This window comes from Elephas maximus, chromosome 19, assembly GCF_024166365.1.
Source record: "Elephas maximus indicus isolate mEleMax1 chromosome 19, mEleMax1 primary haplotype, whole genome shotgun sequence".
NCBI lineage: Eukaryota > Metazoa > Chordata > Mammalia > Proboscidea > Elephantidae > Elephas > Elephas maximus.
Genome location: NC_064837.1, coordinates 68,077,164 through 68,100,142, shown reverse-complemented (window position 1 = coordinate 68,100,142; position 22,979 = coordinate 68,077,164). Strand labels below are relative to the sequence as shown.

The 22,979-nt window shown below is 57.6% G+C and overlaps 1 protein-coding gene across 13 annotated transcripts; it reads left to right on the top strand.

Annotated features, from left to right (window-relative positions):
• Positions 1-8: 8 nt before the first annotated feature.
• Positions 9-21,635, top strand: TMC6 (transmembrane channel like 6). Of its 13 annotated transcripts, none has more exons than XM_049859258.1 (22): positions 181-198; positions 2,247-2,304; positions 4,115-4,227; positions 4,357-4,511; positions 4,640-4,735; positions 5,052-5,198; positions 5,888-5,993; positions 6,111-6,207; positions 6,839-7,096; positions 7,458-7,648; positions 8,925-9,069; positions 10,589-10,744; positions 11,266-11,417; positions 11,529-11,610; positions 11,868-11,965; positions 15,956-16,051; positions 16,399-16,474; positions 16,904-17,037; positions 17,187-17,363; positions 17,671-17,749; positions 20,699-20,785; positions 21,370-21,635. In XM_049859258.1, exons 3-22 carry the CDS (start codon positions 4,184-4,186, stop codon positions 21,616-21,618), a joined length of 2,625 nt encoding a protein of 874 aa, XP_049715215.1. In that variant the 5' UTR covers positions 181-198; positions 2,247-2,304; positions 4,115-4,183; the 3' UTR covers positions 21,619-21,635. The 13 variants fall into 13 exon arrangements, with proteins under 13 accessions (XP_049715216.1, XP_049715214.1, XP_049715215.1 ...); XM_049859253.1 differs by lacking the exon at positions 181-198 and adding an exon at positions 924-1,870; XM_049859254.1 differs by lacking the exon at positions 181-198 and adding an exon at positions 924-1,870 and having other exon boundaries at positions 2,247-2,631.
• The last annotated feature ends 1,344 nt before the right edge of the window (positions 21,636-22,979 follow it).

Below are 22,979 nucleotides of genomic sequence, written 5' to 3'. Positions count from 1 at the left end.
GCTCACCTGGGCACCAAAGGACCAAGTCCCTGAAGGAGCCCCTTCCTCAGACCCGTTCCCGCCACAACGGACAGGGCTGCGAGGGAGCCGGCCGGGAGTGAGTGTCACATGACAGGAACCCCTGTTCCCCCCAGTTTCCTCCGCTCGAAACTGAGGCTAAGCCGGCACTTCCTGGGGCTCGCGGGGCGCCGAGGGCAGGTGAGAGCGCGGCGGCGGACAGCGGCGGCGGAGCCCCAGCGTGCTAGACCAGCCGGGTGGGCTGCTCTGGCTTCGGCGCGGGGCTCCCCGGCCGGGAGGGGCGCCTGCGGGCCGCTGTGCACCCCTGCAACTCTCCGGGCCGGGACTGGGGCTGCGCCTGCAGTCTCCTGGGCCGCAGCGTGGTGCCCCTCGGTCCGCCCCCTTCCGGCCGGGAGCTGGGGCTTGACCCGGGGAAGGGAGCTGATTCCGGGAAGGGACCTGACTGGGGGAGGGGGCTGGTCCAGGACGGAGGCAGACCCTGGGGCCCTGACCAGGGCAGGGGCCTGACCCGGTGATGGGGCCTGACCGGGAGGGGAACTGGCCAGGGGAGGGGCCGCGACCCCGGGAAGGGGGCTGACCCCGGCGAGGCTTCGTGAGGCTCCGGGACGCAGGGACCAGCCCCTTATCTGTTCGCTGCAGGTCGCCCGGCTCCGGTGGCCCGGCCGATAGCGACAGTGGTGGGCCCCATCACAGATGCCGCTTTTCCAGAAGTCTTTGGGCAGTTATTTCTCAACTTCCAGCCTCTGTCGCTGTCAGTTCCTTTCCTCCAGGCTAGAGGTTTAAGAGTCATCTCCCTTCCTGTGGATTCCACCCAGGGGCCCTGCCCTTCTCCCTCTATCTCTCTCCTTTAGGGCCGTCCACTTTTGTCCACATACTCCAGTAACTTCCCCGCCTCCCTGCCCGTCTCCTCTCCTGTGTTCCGGAGCCCCTCCTCTGTGACAGGATTACAGTTGTCTCAGTGGGGAGTTGGGGAGGGGGCTGGCAAATGCACCAACAGGGTTGGACAGCTAACTGGGCCTGGAGCAGTCTGGGAGGGCTTCCCAGAAGAGGTGGCCCTCCAGCGGGGCCTGGGGTAATTAATGCAAGTTCACCGGTGGTGGCCCGGGTGTGAAAGGCAGGGGAAGTGGTGGGTGGAGAGCAGGGCTGGGGGGGGAAGGGGGAGGGGGGCCTTGATCCAGGGCACCAGGTGTTTCCCTCCAATAACCAGCCAGAGCACCCCACCAGCAGACCATACTGATAGTTGCAAAAGAGCCCCACCCCCGGCCCCTGCTCTCTTCCTTCAATATTTGGTCCTAGGACCCTTTTCCTGGGAGCTGCATATCTCCTCTTGCTCACACTGTTCTCCTGTCCGCAAGGGCCCCCTGCCTGGACCTCCAGTGAGCTGTGCTCATTGCTTCTCCCCACCAGGAATGCCCCCCTCCCCTGGACTATCTCAAATCTCCCGAGGCCCTCCTCTGGGCTTCTTGTGAGCTTTCCTAAAGTCAGGACCCTCGACAGAGCTCTGAGGTAGACCCAGACTCTAGCCCAAGAAGCTGAATAACCCTCTCAGCCTCAGTTTTCCTGTCTGTGAAATAGGAACGTTAGCGCCTACCCCCCTCCTTGTGGAGACACTCAGTCACTCCTTCCCCATTTTCACCCTCTCTCCGCACTTAGCACTCAGGAAGTGCACGGAACACTTGCTAGGTAAACAGCAGAAACCACGCCCCGATGGAGAGAGGGGAGAGATAACCCCATTACCGCCAGCCTCAGTGGGGAAATGTTTGTGAGCGTGTGAAGTCCCACGGGAGGGAGGGGTGACCCCATCCAGCGCTTGTGGCCAGGTTCTCAGCATCACTTTGACCCTGGGAAGTGGGTAGGTCTGGAATTATTGTCCCTATTTGAAACTTGGGGAAACTGAACGCTTCAGAATTTGGGGACCCCAGCCAGGGGAGACTGGAATGGACTCAGACACTTGACCGTCCTCACCCCACCTGGGCACTGGGGGTGCAGGGAGGGGTCGAGGAGTTGGCAGGAGGCGGCAGAGTAGCCGATGGGAGCCGGAGGAGGGGTGGGGTGCGCCCCGCCGGGAGCCAGGGTAACGTGACCGCCGAGGTCCGCCACCACGTGGGCCGCGGACCTGGACTCTCCTTCCCGATGCACCAGACCTGCGTTGGTCACAGGTCGCCCCCTGGGCCCTTTGTTACCGTCTCGCCACCTCCCTACCGGGCCCATTGCTCTCCCTCCTACAGTGCAGCCCAGGCCACAGTTCCCGGCGGCCCTTGCGGGGGACAGGTGAGCTGCTCCCAGGTAAGTGGTCAGAGAGAGGGCGCCCGGATCCGGCGTGGCCGCAGCCCCGGGACTTGAGGGTCGGCAACCCCGTCCTTCTCCTGCCCTCCCCCGCACCCTCCCAGCCCCTGCTGTTTTCCGCTTGGGCCGGGCGGCGCCAAGTCCTTCCAGTTCTGCCTCTAGGGACAATAGAGCGGCAGAGTTCTCTCCGGGTTTCCTGGATCTCCACCCCGCTCCGGCCATGCGAGCGCCCTTTGACCAGAGCTGGGGAGCAGGAGAGAGAGCGGAAATTGCAGCCCCCGGCAGCGTCCCGAGCGTAGCCCTGGGGCCCCAGGGAAGGGGGCGGTGGTGTGTGCCGGGATGGCGTGGGGAGGGTGGGAGATTCTCCGCGCTCAGGTCGCTACCACTGGCCGCTGAGGGGTACAGGTGGGGCGGGGCGAGGGGCCCCGGGATCTGCTGCCCCCAGGGCTGAGCTGCGGCTCCTCTGGGCAGCAGCTGCTTCGGAGGACTCTGTCAGCTGGGGTGGGGGTTCCTGGAAACGGGCCCCACCCTGCCCTTCCCCACCTGGCTAAGGGCTCGGGAATGGTGAGCCAAGGGACTAGCCCCGGCCTCGGGGGATGGGCTGAAGCCCTGGGCAGGCCCTGGTGAGCTCCCAAACCTCCGACATCTCCCACCCAGCCCTGTGGTAAGGGTGCCTTAGTCAGCCTGAGGACGCTGTCCTCTGAGGCTGGCTACGGGGAGGGGCCAGCTCAGCCCGCCTCTGCCGCTTTCCCCTCTGTGGTCAGACATGTCCACCTGCGACCCCTCTGTCCACTGGTTCCCCCACATCGAGCTCCTGCTGGCCCCAGAAGAGACGGGGAGGGGCTCAGAGACTGGACCCCCCCAGCGAAGGCACTGCCTGGCCACTGTGTCCTAAGCTCTAGAGAACCTGTTGTGTCTGGGCACCTGAGCCCTGCCCAGAGAGCTCCCTGGGGGTGAGGCTGGGAAGGAAGGAGAAAAAAGGGCAGATCCCGGCTGGGCTAGTCCTGCTGGCAGAGTCCTTTGGAGGTGGCTTGTGATGGGGACATTGTTTTCCCCACCCCCACTCCCACTGGTGAATAGACTCAGCCAGAGTCCCAGACAAAGCCTTGCTGGTTCCAGTTGTGCCTGGTGGTGGCTGGCTGGGACAAAGGGGGCCTGTTTAACACCCATCCCCCCCCCCCCCGCAGCCCACCACCCTGGAGTGATGGAATGTGGGGAGTGATCTCCTGGGAACGGGATGACCTTGGCACCCTGGCAGGGGTGGTGGGGACTGACCTCTGTGTGTGTGTGTGAGATGAGGGCTGGCTCTGAGCCTGGGCTGGATGGGGACAGCAGAAGGGGTCTGCTCTTGGGCCTGGGGGCCTTGTGGGGGGTGATGCCTCCCGTAAGAGGAAGTATGGTTGGATTACCCCAGGACGGGAGGCATCTGAGCTGCTCTGACCCTTCTCCTGCCAAGAGGGCGGGCCACAGGGACCCCACGCCCTTCCCCTTTTCTCAGGGACTGGCGGCATTGAGGGGTGACATCTAGGAAACAAACAGATGGGGGACTACCCGACCCCACACCCTTCCTTCTGGTCCTCCTTTTCCTCCCAGCAGGGAAGGGGCTCCCCCTTAGTCCAGCACAGCTACTCTGGCATGAGGGTGGAGCTTATTTGGGGCCACCCACCTGACTGGGTGTTTGCTGTAGATGGGGGGGGGCTCGGGCAGACTGGGCTGGGAGAGGCCTCTCCCTGGCCCCAAGAGAGTGGCGGTCTGGGAGTGTACCAGGCACTGAGGTCAGCTTTGGTAACAAGGCTTCCTCTCTCCCCAGATGGATTGCCGGAGACCGTGCCCAGGCTCTGAGCTGCTCTAGGTCTGCGGACGGTTGTGGGCCGTGGACATGGCCTTTGTCCTGCATGTCCCTGAGACCCCAGAGGATGCAGGGTAAGAGCTCTAGGCCTGGGAGCCTTCTGTCCTCTCCCCTGCCATCCTCTCCTGAGATGGGTCACCTCCAGGGAGGCTGTCTGGGGCAGGGCGGTGCCAGCCCCCCTGAACCCTGCCACACTCCCACAGCAGCCAGGAGCCCAGCCCCTACGACGAGGCGGAGGTACACAACTCCTTCCACCAGCTCATCCAGGAGCAGAGCCAGTGGGTGGCCGCGGCAGGGCCTGAGTCAGGGCTGGAGCTGCGGGAGAGGGAGCCGGAGGCCAGAACCCCTGGGGCCCCAGGTAAGCCTGGATGGAGGTAGGATGGGGCATAGACTGGGTTGAGCCCTCCCTGCAGTCTGCCGCCTGGGGGCAAGGGTGCTGTGGCTGGGTCTCCAGGACCCCTGGACAAGCCCTTCTTGCTGTCATAGATGGTGGCCACCAGGCTGTCCCAGGGCCTGAGGGCGCTCCTGTGTACAGCGCGGCCACACTCCGCATCCTGGCCAACATGCCCAGCCGTACCATTGGTGAGTGAACCCCTAGCCCTGGCTGTGCTGGCAATTTCAGCCAGGCATCTGTGAGCTCAGAGCTAGACCCCACCCACTCACAACCCAGCAGGCCTTCTTTCATTCTAAAATTGACTCCAGAGTCACTGGGGGTAAAAATAGGTTCTTGGGAACTCAGCAGTGCCTAAGGACTCCGAAGCCGGTCCTGAGGAGGGGTGAGGGGCACCCCCTTCCTCTGTGAAAAAGTGGGAGGCCTGGAATGCAGGAACCTTCTGGAGGGAGGCAAGGCCGACTGACCCGCGGCCTGACCCGCCTCCCTGACCAGCTGCCTCCACAGGCCGCAGCCGAGGCGCCATCATCTCCCAGTACTACAACCGCACGGTTCAGCTGCGGCGACGGGGCAGCCGGCCCCTGCTCAGCACCGCCCGGCCCAGCCTCCGCCTGCGTGACCTGGAGCTGGACCCCAAGGCCCTCCAGGAGGAAGGTGAGTGCGTGGGGTGGGCCCCCCAGCTGAGAGGCACGCTGGAGATCAGTGGGGCCCGCCTTGGTATCATGGCCTGCGGGGCAGAGAGGGGGGCCTTTTGGACGGCAAAGGGGTTCCCCCACATCGGTGCTCAGTCATGTCGGGCTGATTCACTCCCTAAAGTACAGGCAGTTCCCAACCTATAGCAGGATTCAGTTCTAATAACTCCACCTGAAGACGGTTCTGCCGTAGTCAAATACCTCTTTTTTTTTAGTTTTCTTTATTATTGCCTTTTGTTATCGGCATGTTTATAAATTCGATCTTTGAACATCTGTGCGTGGATATCTAAGAATGATAACATCAGCAAATTACACGCTACAATGTTGAATGTAGTACATATTCCTATCGATAAGATGTACAAAAAAACCCAGACTGTTGTAAGTGTGGTTCGTTACTTGAATACTTCGTAAGTCGGGGACTGTCCGTGTATCTAGGCTTTGGGGTTGGGACAGGCAGGGCCAGAACAGGGACGGGATCTGGCTTCGACTGTCCCACAGAGAGGACCTGCCAGTCTGGGCCTGGTGCAGGGTGGGCAGAGGCAGGGGCTGCCAGGGGCAGGGGTAGGCAGGCAGGCCTCCCAGCGTCAGGGCCACAGGGTGGGGGTAGGGACACTGCTGGGGACTGACCCAATGTCTTCCTCATTCCTGCAGAGAAGCGGAGCCTCCTGGTCAGGGAGCTCCAGGGCCTGACAGGGGCTCAGCGGGATCACATGCTCCGCCGGATGCCCCTGAGCCTGGCCGAGAAGCGCTGCCTGCGGTCAGTGCACTCGACCCCATGTGTGCCACCCATGGTCAGGGAAGATGGGCCTGGGTAGTTCCAGAGAGGAGTGGGCCCCTCCTGGGTTCAGGCACTGACAGCTGCTTCTGTCCCCAGAGAGGAGAGCCAGACCTTGAGGAGGAAGCAGAGGGGCCGGCAGGGACGGGATGGGGTCTGGTCCTGCTGCAGCCGGCTCAAGTATGGCTGCGTCCTGGTAGGAGCCTTGGGGTTCTGGGCTAAGTAACTTCCGTCTGGGGTGGGATGAGGGCTCCCCATGAATCACTGACCTCTCCTCCTGCCCTTCCTCCATGGGCTCCCTACCTGGGGTCTCGCCACCTGGGGCCTCCTCACCTTGGGTCTTATTGCTCTGGGCCTTGCTGCTTGGGGCCTGCCCACCTGGGATCTCCCCACCCTAGGGCTCTTGCCGCCTGAGGTCTCACCACCTGGGGTCTTCCTACCCAGGGTGTCACCCACCTAGGGGTCTCTCTACCTGGGATCCCAGGGGTCTCTCCGCCTGGGGTCCCTACCCAGGATCTCTCTGCTTGGGGTCTCCCCACCTGGGGTCTTGCCACCTAGGGGTCTCACCACCCAGGGTCTCACCACCCAGGGCCTCCGCACCAAAGGCCTCCCCACCTAGGATCTCCCCGCCCAGGGTCTTCCCACCTGTGGTCTCACCATCTGGGATCTCCCTGTCCAGAGTCTTGCCATCTGGGATCTCCCTGTCCAGAGTCTTGCCACCTGGGGTCTCCCTACCCGGGGTCTCCCCGCCTGGGTCTCCCCGACCGGGGCATCCCCACCCCTTCCGGAGCCCTCTCCCCAGGACCTTCCTGCTGCTGTCCCCACAGGCCTTGCACAACCTGGGGCTCTGGCTGCTGTCGGTCCTGCAGGCTCTGACACCCTGGCACTATGCCCTGAAGCGGATCGGGGGCCAGTTCGGCTCCAGCGTGCTCTCCTACTTCCTCTTTCTGAAGACCCTGCTGGCTTTCAATGCCCTCCTGCTGACGCCCCTGCTGGCCTTCATCGTGGGTGTGCAGGCTGCCTTCCCGTCTAGCCCACCACGCCCTGCCCCCACCTTTACGGGGCTGGAGCTCCTCACGGGTGGGGTGAGTGCCCCCCACCCCACCCACCCCAAGCTGTGACCCCACCCCACCCCAAGCTGTGACTCCAGGTGGGTGCCCACCTGGCTCCTGCTGCCTCCCCTGCCTCATCCTGCTCCCGTGGGGGTCCTTGACGCCAACCTTGCCCCGGTTTTAGTGAGGCCTGGGAAGCCCAGGATGGCTGGCCCTTGGTCCGTCTCCGTTTTCTCACTGCCCTTTCCTGGCTCTTCTGCTTTGCCTTTCTCATGGCTCTGTTCCCTGTGTGGGTGGCCTCTTCCTGCCTCTGACAGCCTGAGGGTGGGTTGGGGCAGGGGGTGAGGTAGGTGGGTTAGAGGAGTCCTTGACTTGCCAGGCCTCCTCCTTGCAGGGCTATTTCACCCACACCGTCATGTACTATGGCTACTACAGTAACACCACATTGAACCAGCAGTGTGCTCCCCGACTAGATGGCAATCAGTGCACTCCTGGGGAGGGCGGCCTGCCCTACAACATGCCCCTGGCCTACCTCTTCACCATGGGCGTGGCCTTCTTTATCACCTGCATCACCCTGGTTTACAGGTAACAGCCCTCTGCCACATGACCTTGCTCTGAACTCTGTCCATCCATCCATCTACCTACCTATCCATCTACATCCATCTATCCATCCACCCATCCATCAATCCATCTGTTCATCCATCCATTCACATTGATCCATCCATGCTTCCATCCGTCTATGCATCCATACATGCACCCATGCACCCATCCACCCACGCACCCACCCACCCACCCACTCATCCATCCATCCATCCATTCACCCATCCACCCATCCATCCATTCATCCATCTGTCCATCTGTTGGTCCATTGTCCACCCATCCATCCTTCCATCCATCCATCCGTTCATCCATCCATCCATCCCTCCCTCCCTCCCTTCATCCATCCATCCATCCGTATCCACCCTTCCCTTCCTCCCTCTCCCTCCCTCCCTCCCTCCATTCATCCATCCATCCATTCATCCATTTAGTCATCTACCCAACCGTCCAGTCCATCCATCCATCCATCCATCCATCCATCCATCCATCCATCCATCCATCCATCCATCCATCCATCCATCCATCCATCCATCCATCCATCCATCCATCCATCCATCCATCCATCCATCCACCCATCCACCCATCCACCCATCCACCCATCCACCCATCCACCCATCCACCCATCCACCCATCCACCCATCCACCCCCCCACCCCCCCACCACCCACCCTCCCAAACATTCTTTGCGCTTAGCTCAAGGCAGGAAGGTAAATGAGCATGGTGCCTGTCCTTGAGGGGCTGTCTAGGGAAGAAGACAGACCAATGAACAGGCATGGACATCCAGGAGCCCCAGAGGTGTTGGCCTGGGTGTTATGAGAACATGGGAGGAGTTAGGGCTGACTTCCTAGGGGAGGTGGCGCTTGCCCTGAGATGGGGATGTTAAATGAGAGTGGGCAGGGCAGGAGAGGGGGATGGCATTTTGGGCAATAGGAGAGTAAGCACAAGGTCCTGTGGTGAGCCCAGCATTTTCTGTATCCACTGTCTGGGTCAGTGGCGATAGAACCCTGAGTCCTATCCTGGCCACATGTGGCTGATGAGTACCAGACAGGGCAGCTGCAAAGGGCAGGGCCAGCGGTCCACACCACAGCACAGAGTGCCCTGGGCTGGAGGTGGGGCGGGGGCTGCCGGAGGCCCATTCAGTGCTGGGAGGGCTCCCTGGAGTGGGAGGTGGGGCACAGCTGCAGGGACTGTCTTGTCTGTCTTTCCCCCTTGCCTCTGCTGCCCCGGCCCCTGCTCACCCCTCCACCTGGCTCTGTTTCCCCCAGTATGTCCCGTTCTTTTGGGGAGAGCTACAGGGTGGGCAGCACCTCAGGCATCCATGCCATCACTGTCTTCTGCTCTTGGGACTACAAGGTGACTCAGAGGTGGGCCTCCCGCCTCCAGCAAGACAACCTCCGGACCCAGCTGAAGGTGAGCAGCCAGGAGGGCCAGGCCACCTGCTCCTCACCACGGTCTAGACCCGGTGTGCTGGGCATGTGTTGTCCCTGCCTGAAAACGACAGGGCAGGCGCTTCCTGCTTCTGGAGAGAATTCACCGTTTCCCCCACACTTTGCCCCATGTCGGGCTGCCTCTGTGGTCAGCTAGTGAGTGTAGTGACCACAGCCCCACGAACGCCCAGGAACCAGGCCAGCACAATACCCCGCAGGCCTGGGGCCATGATCAGGGTGTCCCTCATTTCCCCTTGGGAGTTCAGCACCTCTGTCCACCCGTTTGTCCCAGGCTGTAGCCGCAGTGGGGAGGTCCTGTTGGCCTGAGGTGGAGGGGCCTGGCGGGCCAGCAAGTATCAGCTCCTTTATCCTCCCAGGAGCCCCATGGGGAGGGGCTGTTATGTCTCCCTGTTACAAGTGAGGAAACGGAGTCATTCTTCCAGAGTCCCAGGGCTAGAAATAGTCAGAGCTGACCCCCGTGGAATGTTCTCTGCTTTCTGGGGTTGGTGCTGCAGGAGTCCTGGTGGGGTAGGGGCCACCCACACAGACAGGGAAGGGACAGGCTCAGGAAGGCCCTGCCCAGGCAGCTGGGAGAGTATGGACAGGGACTGGGAACAGCTGGGCAGTGCACCTGGGGTGGGGTCTTTGCGCCTGGTGAGGCGGGGGCGGTTGGGGCTGCTGGAGCACCGACCATCCCTACTTCCTCCCTGTGTCTCTGTGTGTCCCCGTGCATGTGTCCCTGTGAGTGTGTCCCTATCCGTGTGTTCCTGTGTGTCTGTGTCCCCATTCATGTGTTCCCGTGTGGGTCCCAATCCGTGTGTCCCTGTGCGTGCATCCCCATGCATGCGCCCCCGTCCGTGCATCCCTGTGCGTGTGTCCCCATGTACATCCCTGTTTGTGTGCCCCTGTGCGTGTGTCCCTGTCCATGTGTCCCTGTGTGTGTGTCCCTGTCCATATGTCCCTGTCCATGTGTCCCTGTGTCCCTGTGCATGTGTCCCTGTCTGTGTCCGTGTCTATGTGTCCCTGTGTCACTGTCCATGTGTCCCTGTGTGTGTGTCCCTGTGTATGTGTCCCTGTGTAACTGTCCGTGTGTCCCTGTGTGTGTGTCCCTGTCCGTGTGTCCCTGTGTGTGTGTCCCTCTCTATGTGTCCCTGTGTCCCTGCCTGTGTGTCCCTGTGTCCCTGTGTGTGTGTCCCTGTCCATGTGTCCCTGTCCGTGTGTCCCTGTCCATGTGTCCCTGTCCGTGTGTCCCTGTCTATGTATCCGTGTCCCTGTGTTCCTCTGTGTGTGTCCCTGTCTATGTGTCCCTATGTCACTGTGTTCTTCTGTGTGTGTCCCTGTCTGTGTATCCCTGTGTCACTGTCCATGTGTCCCTGTGTGTGTCCCTGTGTCACTGTCCATGTGTCCCTGTGTCCCCATGCATGTGTCCCTGTCCATGTGTCCCCGTCCATGTGTCCCCGTGCATTGCTGTGCCATGCAATGATGATGGCCATCCTCTCCAGGAGCTGCTGGCCGAGTGGCAGCTACGGCGGGTCCCCCGGAGTGTGTGTGGGCAGCTGCAGCGGGTAGCAGTGCTGGGCTTCGTGTGGTTGCTGTGTCTGGGGACCACAATGGGCTGTGCCATGGCCGTCTACTCCTTCTCAGAGTTCATACTCCGGGTGGGTCCTGGGGGGCTGGGAGGTGGGTGGGAGAGCGGGGTGGGGGGGTGAGCACCCTCTGGGGGCTCCACTCCAGGCCTGTAATTGAGGGGGTGTCAGACCCATGGGATCCTGGGCGCTCGATTAAACCCAGTGCCCAGGGGCCTTGGCTGTCTTGAGGCCCCCCCAGGACCTGGCGTCACAGTGGCCCAGGCTCTGCATCCCTCGCTGGGCACCCCTCCTGGCCTCTCCTTCATTTCTGTCTCATGCTCTTTCTTTCTTTCCTTTTATTTTCTGGTCTTTTTTGGTTTCCCTTCTTTTTCCACCACCTGTGTTCTAACCCTGCCCTCATCAGCTTCCTGTGTGGTTTCCACTTGAGGCCTTGGGGGTCTGTGTCTGTTGGGAGGGGGAGGGAGGGTGAGAAAGGGGAGTGCTGCCTCCCAGTTCAGTCCCCTCCTTCCACAGGGCCCTGCACCTCTTCTCTGTGGTAACCCCTGCCCCCTCCCCATGGTAACCCCTGCCCCCTCCCCATGCCCTGGCAGAGACAAGTGGACGCTGGCCAGGAGGTGGCACTGCTGGCCTTGCCCGTGGTGGTGAGCCTCATCAACCTGGTCGTCCCCTACATGTACCGGGGGCTGGCTGCCCTAGAGCAGCATGAGTCTCCAGTGCTGGAGGTGTATATGGCCATCTGCAGGTGTGTGTGTGTGTATGTGTTGGGGACAGGGCTGCGGCCTGGTGGCTGTCTTCTTGGGGGCTCCTTTGTTTCCTGTCCCCCCTCCCTCAGCCTCCCCCCACCCCGCCACAGGAACCTCATCCTCAAGATGGTCATCCTGGGCATCCTGTGCTACCACTGGCTGGGCCGCAGGGTGGGCGCCTTGAGGGGCCAGGTAAGGCGGCTGCGGGGTGGGCGCCCTGAAGGTCCAGGTGAGGGGGTGCCGAGAGAAGCAGAAGGCCCCCACATGATCCTGGAGGTGGCAGGAGGAGGGGCCTCACCTGGCCTTCTATATTATGGGCTTGGTCCAGAAGGAAGATTGAGGCCCTGACTGACGGGCATGTGGGCCGCAGGGTGTGGAAGGGTGGTGTGGGGGCTGCGGACCCAGGGTGGGCAGTGCTGCTGGGCCTAAGGGCCTGCCTGCTGTTTCAGTGCTGGGAGGACTTTGTGGGCCAGGAGCTGTACCGCTTCATGGTGATGGATTTCATCTTCATACTGGTGGACACACTCTTTGGGGAGCTGGTGTGGAGGTGAGGAGCCAGAGCCACGGGGAGGGCTGAGCCTGGTGAGCACTGCACCTCCAGCAGGCTGAGCCCTTCCCCTCTCCCTCTGGACACACTGGGCTCCCCACTAAAGACAGGCAGGGCTCGGGAGTAGGTGACAGGCCTCACCTGGAAGGGTCTCAGTCCTCGGGAAAGCAGAACCTCAGGCAGAAGACCTTGGGCCTCCCAAATCAGGGCCCCAAATCTCCACCCTCGATAATTGTCTTGTGCAGGATCCTCAGACAAGAAAAGCACCCGTGAGACAGGCTGTAACACATTTGCATTTGTGGGTTAGAAAGGAAAACCAGTTTCAAAACAACGTGTATGTTATAAGCTCAGTTAAAAAATTTTTCTCAGCGGTTAAGAGCTCGGCTGCTAACCAAAAGGTCAGCAGTTTGAATTCACTAGCCACTCCTTAAACCCTATGGGGGCAGTTCTACTCTGTCCTATAGGATCGCTATGAGTCAGAATCCACTTGAGGGCAATGGGTTGAGTTTTACTGTGGTAAAATATACATAACAAAACATTTTCCATTTAGTCATTTTTATGTGTACAATTATCTCAGTTTTGTTCAAAGAAAAAAAAAGGTAGAGAGAACGTGGAGGGACATTTTCAAAATGTTGGCTGGTCCTCTGTGGGTGCTGCCATTTTAGGTGATTTTTTTATTTCCTGCTTTTTGTGTTTCTGTATTTTCTTTGAGAACATATGAATAGATTTGAGGCATTGAACACTAATGACAAAAGACCAGACGAGTTGTGGAATGACATCAAGGACATCATCCATGAAGAAAGCAAGAGGTCCTTAAAAAGATAGGAAAGAAAGAAAAGACCAAAATGGATGTCTGAAGAGACTCTGAAATGTGCTCTCGAACGTCGGGCAGCTGAAGCATAAGGAAGAAATGATGAAGTAAAAGAGCTGAACAGAAGATTTCACAGGGCCTCTCGAGAAGACAAAGTAAAGTATGATAATGACATGTGCAAAGAGCTGGAGATGGAAAACCAAAAGGGAAGAACATGTTTCTCAAGCTGAAAGAACTGAAATAAAAATTCAAGCCTGGAGTTGCGATAGTGAAGGATTCTATGATGAAATTATTAAACGACGCAGGAAGCATCAAAAGAAGACGGAAGGAATAGTCATTATACCAAAAAGAATTGGTCGATGTTTGAACATTTCAAGAGGTGGCATATGATCAGGAACCGATGGTGCTAAAGGAAGAAGTCCAAGCCGCTCTGAAGGCACTGGCGAAAAACAAGGCTTCAGGAATTGATGGAATAAATATCAATTGAGATGTTTCAACAAACGGATGCAGCGCTGGAGGTGCTCACTCACCTATGGCAAGAAATGTGGAAGACAGCTCCCTGGCCAATGACTGGAAGAGATCCATATTTATGCCTATTCCCAAGAAAGGTGATCCAACCGAATGTGGAAATTATAGAACAATATCATTAATATCACATGCAAGTAAAGTTTTGCTGAGGATCATTCGAAAGTGGCTGCAGCAGTATATCGACAGGGAACTGTCAGAAATTCAGGCCGGATTCAGAAGAGGATGTGGAACCACAGATATCATTGCTGATGTCAGATGGATCCTGGCTGAAAGCAGAGAACACCAGAAGGATGCTTACCTGTGTTTTCTTGGCTATGCAAAGGCATTCGACTGTGTGGATCATAACAAATTTTGGATAACATTGCAAAGAACTGGAATTCCAGAACACTTAACTGTGCTCATGAGGAACCTTTACATAGATCAAGAGGCAGTTGTTCGGATAGAACAAGGGGATACTGATTGGTTTAAAGTCAGGAAAGGTGTGCGGCAGGATTGTATCCTTTCACCATACCTATTCGATCTGTATGCTGAGCAAATAATCCAAGAAGCTGGACTATATGAAGAAGAACGGGGCACCAGGATTGGAAGAAGACTCATTAACAACTTGCGTTATGCAGATGACACAACCTTGCTTGCTGAAAGTGAAGAGGACTTGAAGCACTTACTGATGAAGATCAAAGACCACAGCCTTCGGTTTGGATTACACCTCAACATAAAGAAAACAAAAATCCTCACAACTGGACCAATGAGCAACATCATGATAAACGGAGAAAAGATTGAAGTTGTCAAGGATTTCATTTTACTTGGATCCACAATCAATATCATGGAAGCAGCAGTCAAGAAATCAAAAGACGCATTGCATTGGGCAAATCTGCTGCAAAGGACCTCTTCTGAGTGTTGAAGAGCAAAGATGTCACCCTGAAGACTAAGGTGCGCCTGACCCAGGCCGTGGTGTTTTTAAAGTGCATCATATGCATGTGAAAGCTGGACAATGAATAAGGAAGACCGAAGAACTGATGCTTTTGAACTGTGATGCTGGGAAGAATACTGAATACACCATGGACTGCCAAAAGAACAAACAAATCTGTCTTGGAAGAAGTGCAACCAGAGTGCTCCTTAGAGGCAAGGATGGTGAGACTGCGCCTTACATACTTTGGACAGGTTGTCAGGAGCGATCAGTCCCTGGAGAAGGACATCGTGCTTGGTAAAGTCCAGGGTCAGCAGAAAAGAGGAAGACCCTCAATGAGATGGATTGACAGAGTGGCTGCAACATTGGGTTCAAGCACAACAATGATTGTCAGGATGGCACAGGACCGGGCAGTGCTTCGTTCTGTGGTACATAGGGTCGCTATGAGTCGGAACCGACTCAACGGTACCTAACAACAACAAAGAAAAAGATTTTTTTAAATTCATTGTGCTTTAAGTGAAAGTTTACAAATCAAGCCAGTTTCTCATACAACAATGTATATGCTATGCACTCCTAGCTGCTCTGCCCCTGATAAGATAGCATGCTCTTCCTCTCCACCCTGTATTCTCCACCTCCATTCAGCTAGCTCCTATTCCCCTCTGCCTTCTCATCTCTCCTCCAGGCAGGAGCTGCACACGTAACCAAGAAGCTCACTCCTCACCAGCATCATTTTCTGTCTTATTGCCCAGTCTAATCCCTGTCTGAAAGAGTGGGCTTCAGGAATGGTTCCAGTCTTGAGCTAACAGAAGCTCCGGGGACCATGACCTCTGGGGTCCCTCTAGTCTCAGTCTGACCATTAAGTCTGGCCTTTTTACGAGAATTTGAGGTCTGTATCCCACTGTTCTCCTGCTCCCTGTCAGGGCAGTCATTGGTGGAGAAAAAGTTTTTTTAGTAGGCTTTATTTTTTAGAGCAGTTTTAGGCTTACAGAAAAATTGAGCAGAAACTACAGTGTCCTCTCTATGGTTCCTTTGTTACAATTGATGAACCAATATTGATACAGTATTATTAACTAGAATCCAAGCAGGAAAACATATGTTCTGCGTGTTTTAGACATGGGCATGTTTTAGACATGGGAGTATACATGTTTTAGACATGGGTGTATTAGTGTTTTAGATATGGATGTATCCAGGTTATTTGTATTTTAGACATGGGTGTGTATGGGCGTCTATGTGTTTTAGACGTGGGTGTATGTGTGTTTTGGACATGGGTGTATGTGTATTTTAGACATGTGTGTATACGTGTCTTAGACATGGGTGTGTATGTGTTTTAGACATGGGTGTGTACGTGTCTTGGACATGGGTGTATATGTGTTTTAGACATGGGTGTATATGGGTTATATGTGTTTTAGACATGGGTATATATGGGTTATATGTGTTTTAGACATGGGTATATATGGGTTATATGTGTTTTAGACATGGGTGTGTCCATTTTATATGTATTTTAGACATGGGTGTGTACGGGTGTGTTTAGAAAAAAGACTGGAAGGACAAGGCCATAATGCTTGCCCGTGGGGTGCCAGCCCACGGGGTAGGGACCCTAGAACGGTGTCTGTCTCTCCTTGATGTCTTCTGTTGCCACAGCCTCAGGGCTTCTGGACGCCTGAGGCAGGACGTGCAGGGTGTCAGGCCCCGGGGCAACTTCTGGGGGCCTTCCTGGCTGACCCTCAGTGGTGTCTCTGCCCAGGCTAGTCTCTGAGAAGAAGCTGAAGAGGTGGCAGAAGCCGGAGTTTGACATCGCCCGGAATGTCCTGGAGCTGATTTACGGGCAGACTCTGACCTGGTGGGCATTTGCACTCCCCTCACCTGGCCCCAGGGCAGGGTGAACCCCTTGGGAAGGGTGAATCCCTGGTGGTACGCTTTCTTTCTGGGACCCTGGGCTGGCCTCCTGCTGGGGCTGGGCAGAAGCAGCAAGGCTGGCCTTGGGGTTCTGAAGAGATGGCCCCCCCTCCAGGGACTAGACCCTGTGGTCCCTAGCCCAGCCTCATCTTGGGACGGACAGGGGAGGGGCCAGGCTGCTTGCTCCAACCCTAAGCCAGGTGGGGAGGGGATGGGGGAAGAGGGCGTCTAGCCCTGGGGAGGGGCACAAGGATTTGGCTGACCTCTGACCTACAGCTGCCTGTCCTCCAGGCTGGGGGTCCTTTTCTCACCCCTCCTCCCGGCCATACAAGTCCTCAAGCTGCTGCTCCTTTTCTACATCAAGAAGGTAAGGGTGCCGCTGCTCCCACCCCCAGCAGGCAGGGAGCCCGGCACATACCCCCACCCTCTGAAAGCTATGGGGCTGGCGGCTAGGGCCACCCTGGGGTCAGTCCCATGGCCATGGGAGCCAGCTAACCCCCTATCCTGGCATCACCGTCTTTGCCAGGCTGGGCAGCCTCCCGCTAGTGAGGGGTCATTATTGGGCGTGTGTGGTTTTCCCAACCCCACGCTCTTAGTGACCCTGCCTTTCTCTGCCGACTGCTGAGCCAGGCCCTCAAGGTTGAGGGAGAGCAGGGTCTGTCCTGGCATCTTGGCTCTGGGCCCTGGCTGGAAGGACCCCTGCCCCTTGGCTTCCTCCCTCTCAGGGCGTCCCCACCAGGTGAGGGGAAGGGTGAACAGCAGGCAATGGTGGCATCGTCTGCCTTTTGTCCCTCAGACGAGCCTGATGGCCAACTGCCAGGCGCCCCGCAGGCCTTGGCTGGCCTCCCACATGAGCACCGTCTTCATCACGCTCCTCTGCTTCCCGTCCTTCCTGGGTGCCGCCATCTTCCTCTGCTACGCCATCTGGCAGTGAGTACCACTTGGCCTGGGCACTCTGCGGCCTAGGACTCGGGTGGTGGGGCCTGGGGGGTTTGGGGTGGCGTGGGGGTGTCCCGAGGCTGCAGGGGGAGGAGGGAGAGGGGCTTTCATCAGCTGAGGGTCCCGGCCGCCCTCCCCAGGGTGAAGCCTTCGAGCATATGCGGCCCCTTCCAGACCTTGGATACCATGTACCAGGCTGGCAAGGTGTGGGTGCACCGCCTGGAGCATGGGGGGCCCAGAGTCTCCTGGCTGCCCTGGGTCCATCACTACCTGCTGGAGAATACCTCCTTCATCTTCCTGGTGTCAGCCCTGCTGCTGTGAGTGCCGGGGTGGGGGGCCTTGCTCCTGTGAGTGCGGGGGGGTGGGTAGTGGGAAGCCCTGCTACTGTGTGTGCAGGGGTGGGGGACCTTGCTGCTGTGAGTGAGGAGTGTGGGGGGAGGGGGGAGTAGTGCGGGGGCTTGCTGCTGTGGGGGGGTGGGGGGTGGTGCAGAGGCCTGCTGCTGTGAGTGCCCCTGAACCCCAGGAGGGCCTGCACTGGGAGCGGCCTGCACTGGGAGGGGCCCACCCTCCCCTGTGGTGCCTGGACCAGGTACCCTGTGCCCCCTGACTGCCTGCTTCCCGCAGTGCTGTCATCTACCTCAACATCCAGGTGGTGAAGGGCCAGCGGAAGGTCATTTGTCTTCTCAAGGAGCAGATCAGCAATGTGAGTGCCCCCACCCCTTACTGCCCTTGGGCCACACTGAGACCACTTGCTTGGATCTGCATCTGGACAGGTCCTGGGGCTCTTCCGTGAGCTTGTTTGCCGAACAACAGGATCCAGGAGCAGAGAGTAGTCTGTATTCAGTGAGGCAGCGCAGCCACCCTGGGTCTCCTTCCAGAAGTGCGGCATTTCAGGGGACCGGGACTTTTGTTTTGTTTTGATTGTGTTTTAAGTGAATGTTTACAATTCAAGTCAGTTCCCCATACAAAAACTTATACACACATTGTTATACGACCCTAGTTGTTCTCCCTACAATGTGACAGCACATGGCTTCTCTCCACCCTGTATTCCCTGTGTCCATTCAACCAGCTCCTGTCCTCCTCTGCCCTCTCATCTCACCTCCAGAGTGGAGCTGCCCACATAGTCTCATGTGTCTACTTGAGCCAAGAAGCTCACCCCTCACCAGTATCATTTTATGTCCTATAGTCCAGTCTAATCTTTGAAGAATTGGCTTCAAGAATGGTTTTAGTTTTGGGCTAACAGAGAGTCTAGGGGCCCTGACCTCTGGGGTCCTTCCAGTCTCAGTCAGATCATTAAGTCTGGTCTTTTTACTAGAATTTGAGTTCTGTACCCCTCTTTTCTCCTGCTTCATCAGGGACTCTTTGTTGTGTTCCCTGTCAGAGCAGACATAGGTGGTAGCCGGGCACCATCTAGTTCTCTTGGTCTTAGGCTGATGGAGTCTCTGATTTATGTGGACTTTTCTGTCTCCTGGGTTTGTATTTTCCTTGTGTCTTTGGTGTTCTTCAGTTTCCTTTGTTCCACATGGGTTCAGACCAGTTGATGCAGCTTTGATGGCCGCTGGCTAGCTTTTAAGACCCCAGACACCAGTCTCCAAAGTGGATGCAAAATGTTTTCTTAATATACTTTGTTATGCCAGTTGACCTAGGTGCCCCCTGAAACCATGGTCCCCAGACCTCCGCCCCTGCTACTCTGTCCCTCGAAGTGTTTGGTTGTATTCAGGAAACTTCTTAGCTTTTTGATTAGTCCAGTTGTGCTGAATTCAGGGGGCTAGGATTTTAGAGATACTGGATGGCTCTACTTCCCTGTCGGGACCTGTCTTGGAACAAGGACCCCGTTCAATGACCTCATTTCACAAACAAGCCGAGTGAAGTTGAAAGAGGGTTAGGATTTTTAAAAATTCTACAGGAAACAAAATGCATTTTTTATTCAGCACGTTACAGTTTCTCACCCACACACGGGAGGTGGATATCGGGGTGAAGCTCCTCCTTGCCCTCCCTGCTCAGAGGCCACCCTGGGAGGTGGGCCCTGTCCCTGCCCAGCCAGAGGCAGGGTCCCCTTGCTTCCAGGCAGCAGCCTTATTCTCTGCCCAGAGGGTAATCTGCCTCTTTGCCAGATGTCCCATCACATCTTAAGGAGTTACTTTGCTGGCCATCTAGTCACTCAGGCCAGTGGGCAGCTTTCTTGCCCTCTAGCACAGCCTGTGCTTCTCACGCCTCCTAACAGGCAACCTGAGTCACGCAGGCAAGCTGCTCACACAGAACCTGCCAGAACCTGTCAGTAGAAACAGATTGCTGGAGGAGTTAAAGTGAGCCTCTGGGGGCTGACATCACCCTCCCCCTGCTGCCCCTTTCTCCTTGATTTTTTTCTTCCTCCTGCATTTTTTCTGTGCACTTAATGTCCGAGCCCATGTTGTGGCTAAGGGTGGGGCACAAGCAGGAGGAGGGCATCTGCCTGGTGAGGACAGGGTGGGTGCAGCAGGTGTGGTCTCGCAGGCGTGAAACCCGTTGGTACCTTGGTGCCAGGAGCAAGGGCTCCATCAGAAGCTCTCCAGTGGTAAGATTCCAGAGACAATGCCCACTTTTTGCTGGGGTTGGAAACAAACCAACAGGCCACTGCATTTCCTTGCCTTCACAGTAGCGTGTCCCAGAGCACAACGGGGAGGCTTGCTCAGAGTAGGGTATCCTGGCTGAGGGTGGCTGCTGGCCACAGGCTGCCAGACGGGGGCTCTTGGCTAGCCTGCCCCTGCCCTGCTGTGGGGCACTTCAGGGCCTCTGGGCCAAGTGGGGACAGGGGGTGTGCAAAGCAGTGTTGGAGGAGGATCCAGGTACTGCCCTCTGTTATCTGAGCCGGGGCCCTTGCTGGGGACAGCACGCGCCCAAGGCTGAGTCTCTCCCCCAGTTGCCAGCTGGTTGGGGGTGTGGGTTTGGGCTCAGCTGGCAGCATTGCTTTGCTCGCCCTGGGCTTTGCTCGCCCTGGGCTGGGCACCTTTGCTCAAGCACACTGCCCTCTGTGTCTGTCTGCAGTTCTGTGGAGCAAGCACCTGGGGAGGGCTGCCCGGGCCCTGGGGCTGAGCTAGGACACCAGGCACCCAGAACGAGTCTGTTAGCTCCTGACAGAAGGCTCTTTTCTCTTTGTAAAAACTTCCCGTGGGAGAGTTGGGTCTGACCCAAGTACTGACAACTGCTGATGTTCATTTGGTGTCTGCTGTGCACCAGGGCCTGTGCTGTGTTCTACATGCTTGCCACATTCAGTTATCCAGGAGCCCCATGACCCAGATATTTCTGTCCCCCTTTAAATATGATGATACAGAGAGCAGAAAGGAGGTAACTTGGTTAGTGAGTGGCCAGGCCAGTTGTAAATCCAGGCAGGCTAGCTCGGGGCCAATACCCTCTTATGCAGCTGATCACCTTTTCCTTTTCACCTTGGCCACTAGGAAACTCAGAGCTACATATATTATACATATGACAGCTTCCTGGCTGTACTTTTCCTTGTCCTTGTTTTGGTGCTTCTTTCATCCCCTTTTAATTTTTTGCTGCTCGTGATGTGGAATATACCTTGTCAGCTACCCCAAATGCTGCCTGGGACCGGGCAGTTCTGGGCAGATGGAAGAAGTATGTTCTTTCTTACACCTTTCATGTTCTGATATTCTAGGAGGGGGAGGACAAAGTCTTTTTAATCAACAAGCTTCACTCTGTCTACGAGAGAAAGGAGAAGAGCAGGTGTGGGGCCACCCCGTGTGTGAGTAGGGAGTGGAGATGGGCCAGGGGGCTGGCTGAGGCTGCTTGTGGCCTGCATTTGGAAGTGTCTGGGAATTTTTAATGTCGTGCATCCCCTCACTCAGTCACTTCCTGAACCATCATGGGTTGTGGGGCCTTGAGCTGGGCCCGGGATCCCGAGGTCAGGTGCGCACCCCTCGCCCTCTTTGGGCCCACGCATAGGGAGTAGAGGGCCCCCCGGGCCCAGAGCTTGCACCAAATAACCCATCACTTGGTTGCCACCACTGGTTGGGCCATGTGAAACTATTGGTCTTTGACTGCTTTTGACGTAGCAGCTTCATGTGGTTCAAGACCCCCCTGGGAACAGATACACTGGGGGTGAAGCCTGGTGGCCCACGGCTCTTGGTACCTGGCGTTTCTGCTCCCCAGCTGTGCTGTCACCTGCCCTGATGCCCGCCCAGCCCCTCACTTCTCTCCCCTGGAGGCCTAGCACTTTCTCCCAAGCCAGGCTGGGGGTTTGGTCGGGCCCTGAGGGCTCTTTCCCAGCAGGCTGGAGGGTGACGTTCCCTGAGCCACAGGCCCCTCACTGATGTCTCTTTCTGCCAGGGCCCCTGCCCAGCTCCTAGACGCACAGGAGGCCCTGTAGGAAGATGTCTGTGGCCACTGACCCTGCCACGTCACCTTCTGTCCCCGTGGTGCTGCCAGGTGCAAATGCTGTCCCGGTCATCTCAGGGTGCTGGCCCTCTCAACGACTCCCAGAGGCACCCCCACAAGCTGCAGCCTGGCTGGCCAGAGGTGGGAGATTCTGGGCCCCCACGTGGACCCTCGCCCTGCTGGGACTTTTACTCTGATTAAATGTGCTTTGCAAACTGGGCCTGTCTCTGGGGAGTCTGTGCTAATGCCCTGAGCCTGCAAGGAGCACCCGAGTGTGGTGGCCTGAGTGCCCAGACCCCTGCTGCCCCAGATGGATCACCTGCACGCTGAGGTGCCCCACGGTGTGAGATGCTGGGCAGGACGGGTAGGCTGCCCACGGCTGGGGGCAGTCCCAGCTCCGACCAGGCTGAGTTTAGGAGCCTGTGGGAGGCCATGAGCCCAGACTGCCCCGGGTGGGCTCAGCGCTGGGGGCCAGCAAAGCCACAGGGAGGGAGCAGGCAGCCCTCCTGTGCAGGCTACCCCGAATGGATATGGCACATGGGTTGTGTCACTGGCACTCACCTGGTGTCAGCTCCATGCTGCTGGGTCAGGGCTGGCATACCCAGGTCAGGTGGCACCTGGGGACTTGTGGCAATGCCGGTACTGACCCTGGCAGCAGCTTCTGGCTCATTTCTGGAGTTGGTGGGGGTGCTGGGTGCAGTGGGGTGGGCAGTCCAGTAGGCGTGTGACCAAGGGGGGCAGTCTCCAGACCACACCCACCTGGAAGCTCCCTCTGAACACAGCGCAGCTGCTCTTCTGGCAGTGAATGACTTCGCATTACCACCAGAGCTGGGATTTGTCAACCACTCCCCCCGCCTCCAGTAACAACTCTGAGGCGAAGCTGAGCTCCTGAAGATGGAGAAGGAGCTGCCCACGGAATTTCTGTACAATTCCTGGGTGACTGCGGGCCCCCGCTAGGACACCGCAAAGTGTTCCTGTGATGGAGCCAGCAGTGTGCACAGGACCTTGGCCATGTCCCCCCCTCCCCGGGGCAACTGAGCAAATGGCATGACTCCTCTAGTGCTTGGCATTGCGCTGGCTACACAGAGGTTTTGCTCAAAAAATGCCAGCTTTAGTCGCCAAGCCAGATCACAGTGAAGCCTGAAAACTGCAGACTGCTGCTGCCGTGGGTGGGAGACCCACAAGTGTCTCAGCCCCGAGCAAGCTCCCTCGGCTTCTCAAGCTTGGCTGAGCAATGGGACTGCCTGGGCCATTATAAAAATGACTCAAGGCCAGGCCCCTGAGCCCCCAGATTCTGGTTGGTTTGGGGGTGCACCAAGGGCACTGGGATTTTTTGAAGTTCCTCCTTCTAACATGCAGCTGGGGCTGAGAACATCTGCTTGGGCTCTATCTGGATCCGAAATCACAAATGCGGTGGTGTGAGCCTGAGGCAGTGCTGTCCACAGCGGCCCAGCAGGCTCCACGTCCCGCTGCCCGTGTCCACAGCGCTCTGCCGAGAACACGGACAGGCAGAGCTGGTGCATTAGCTGCCATCTCCGTCATGATTCCTGTGTGGGTTTCTC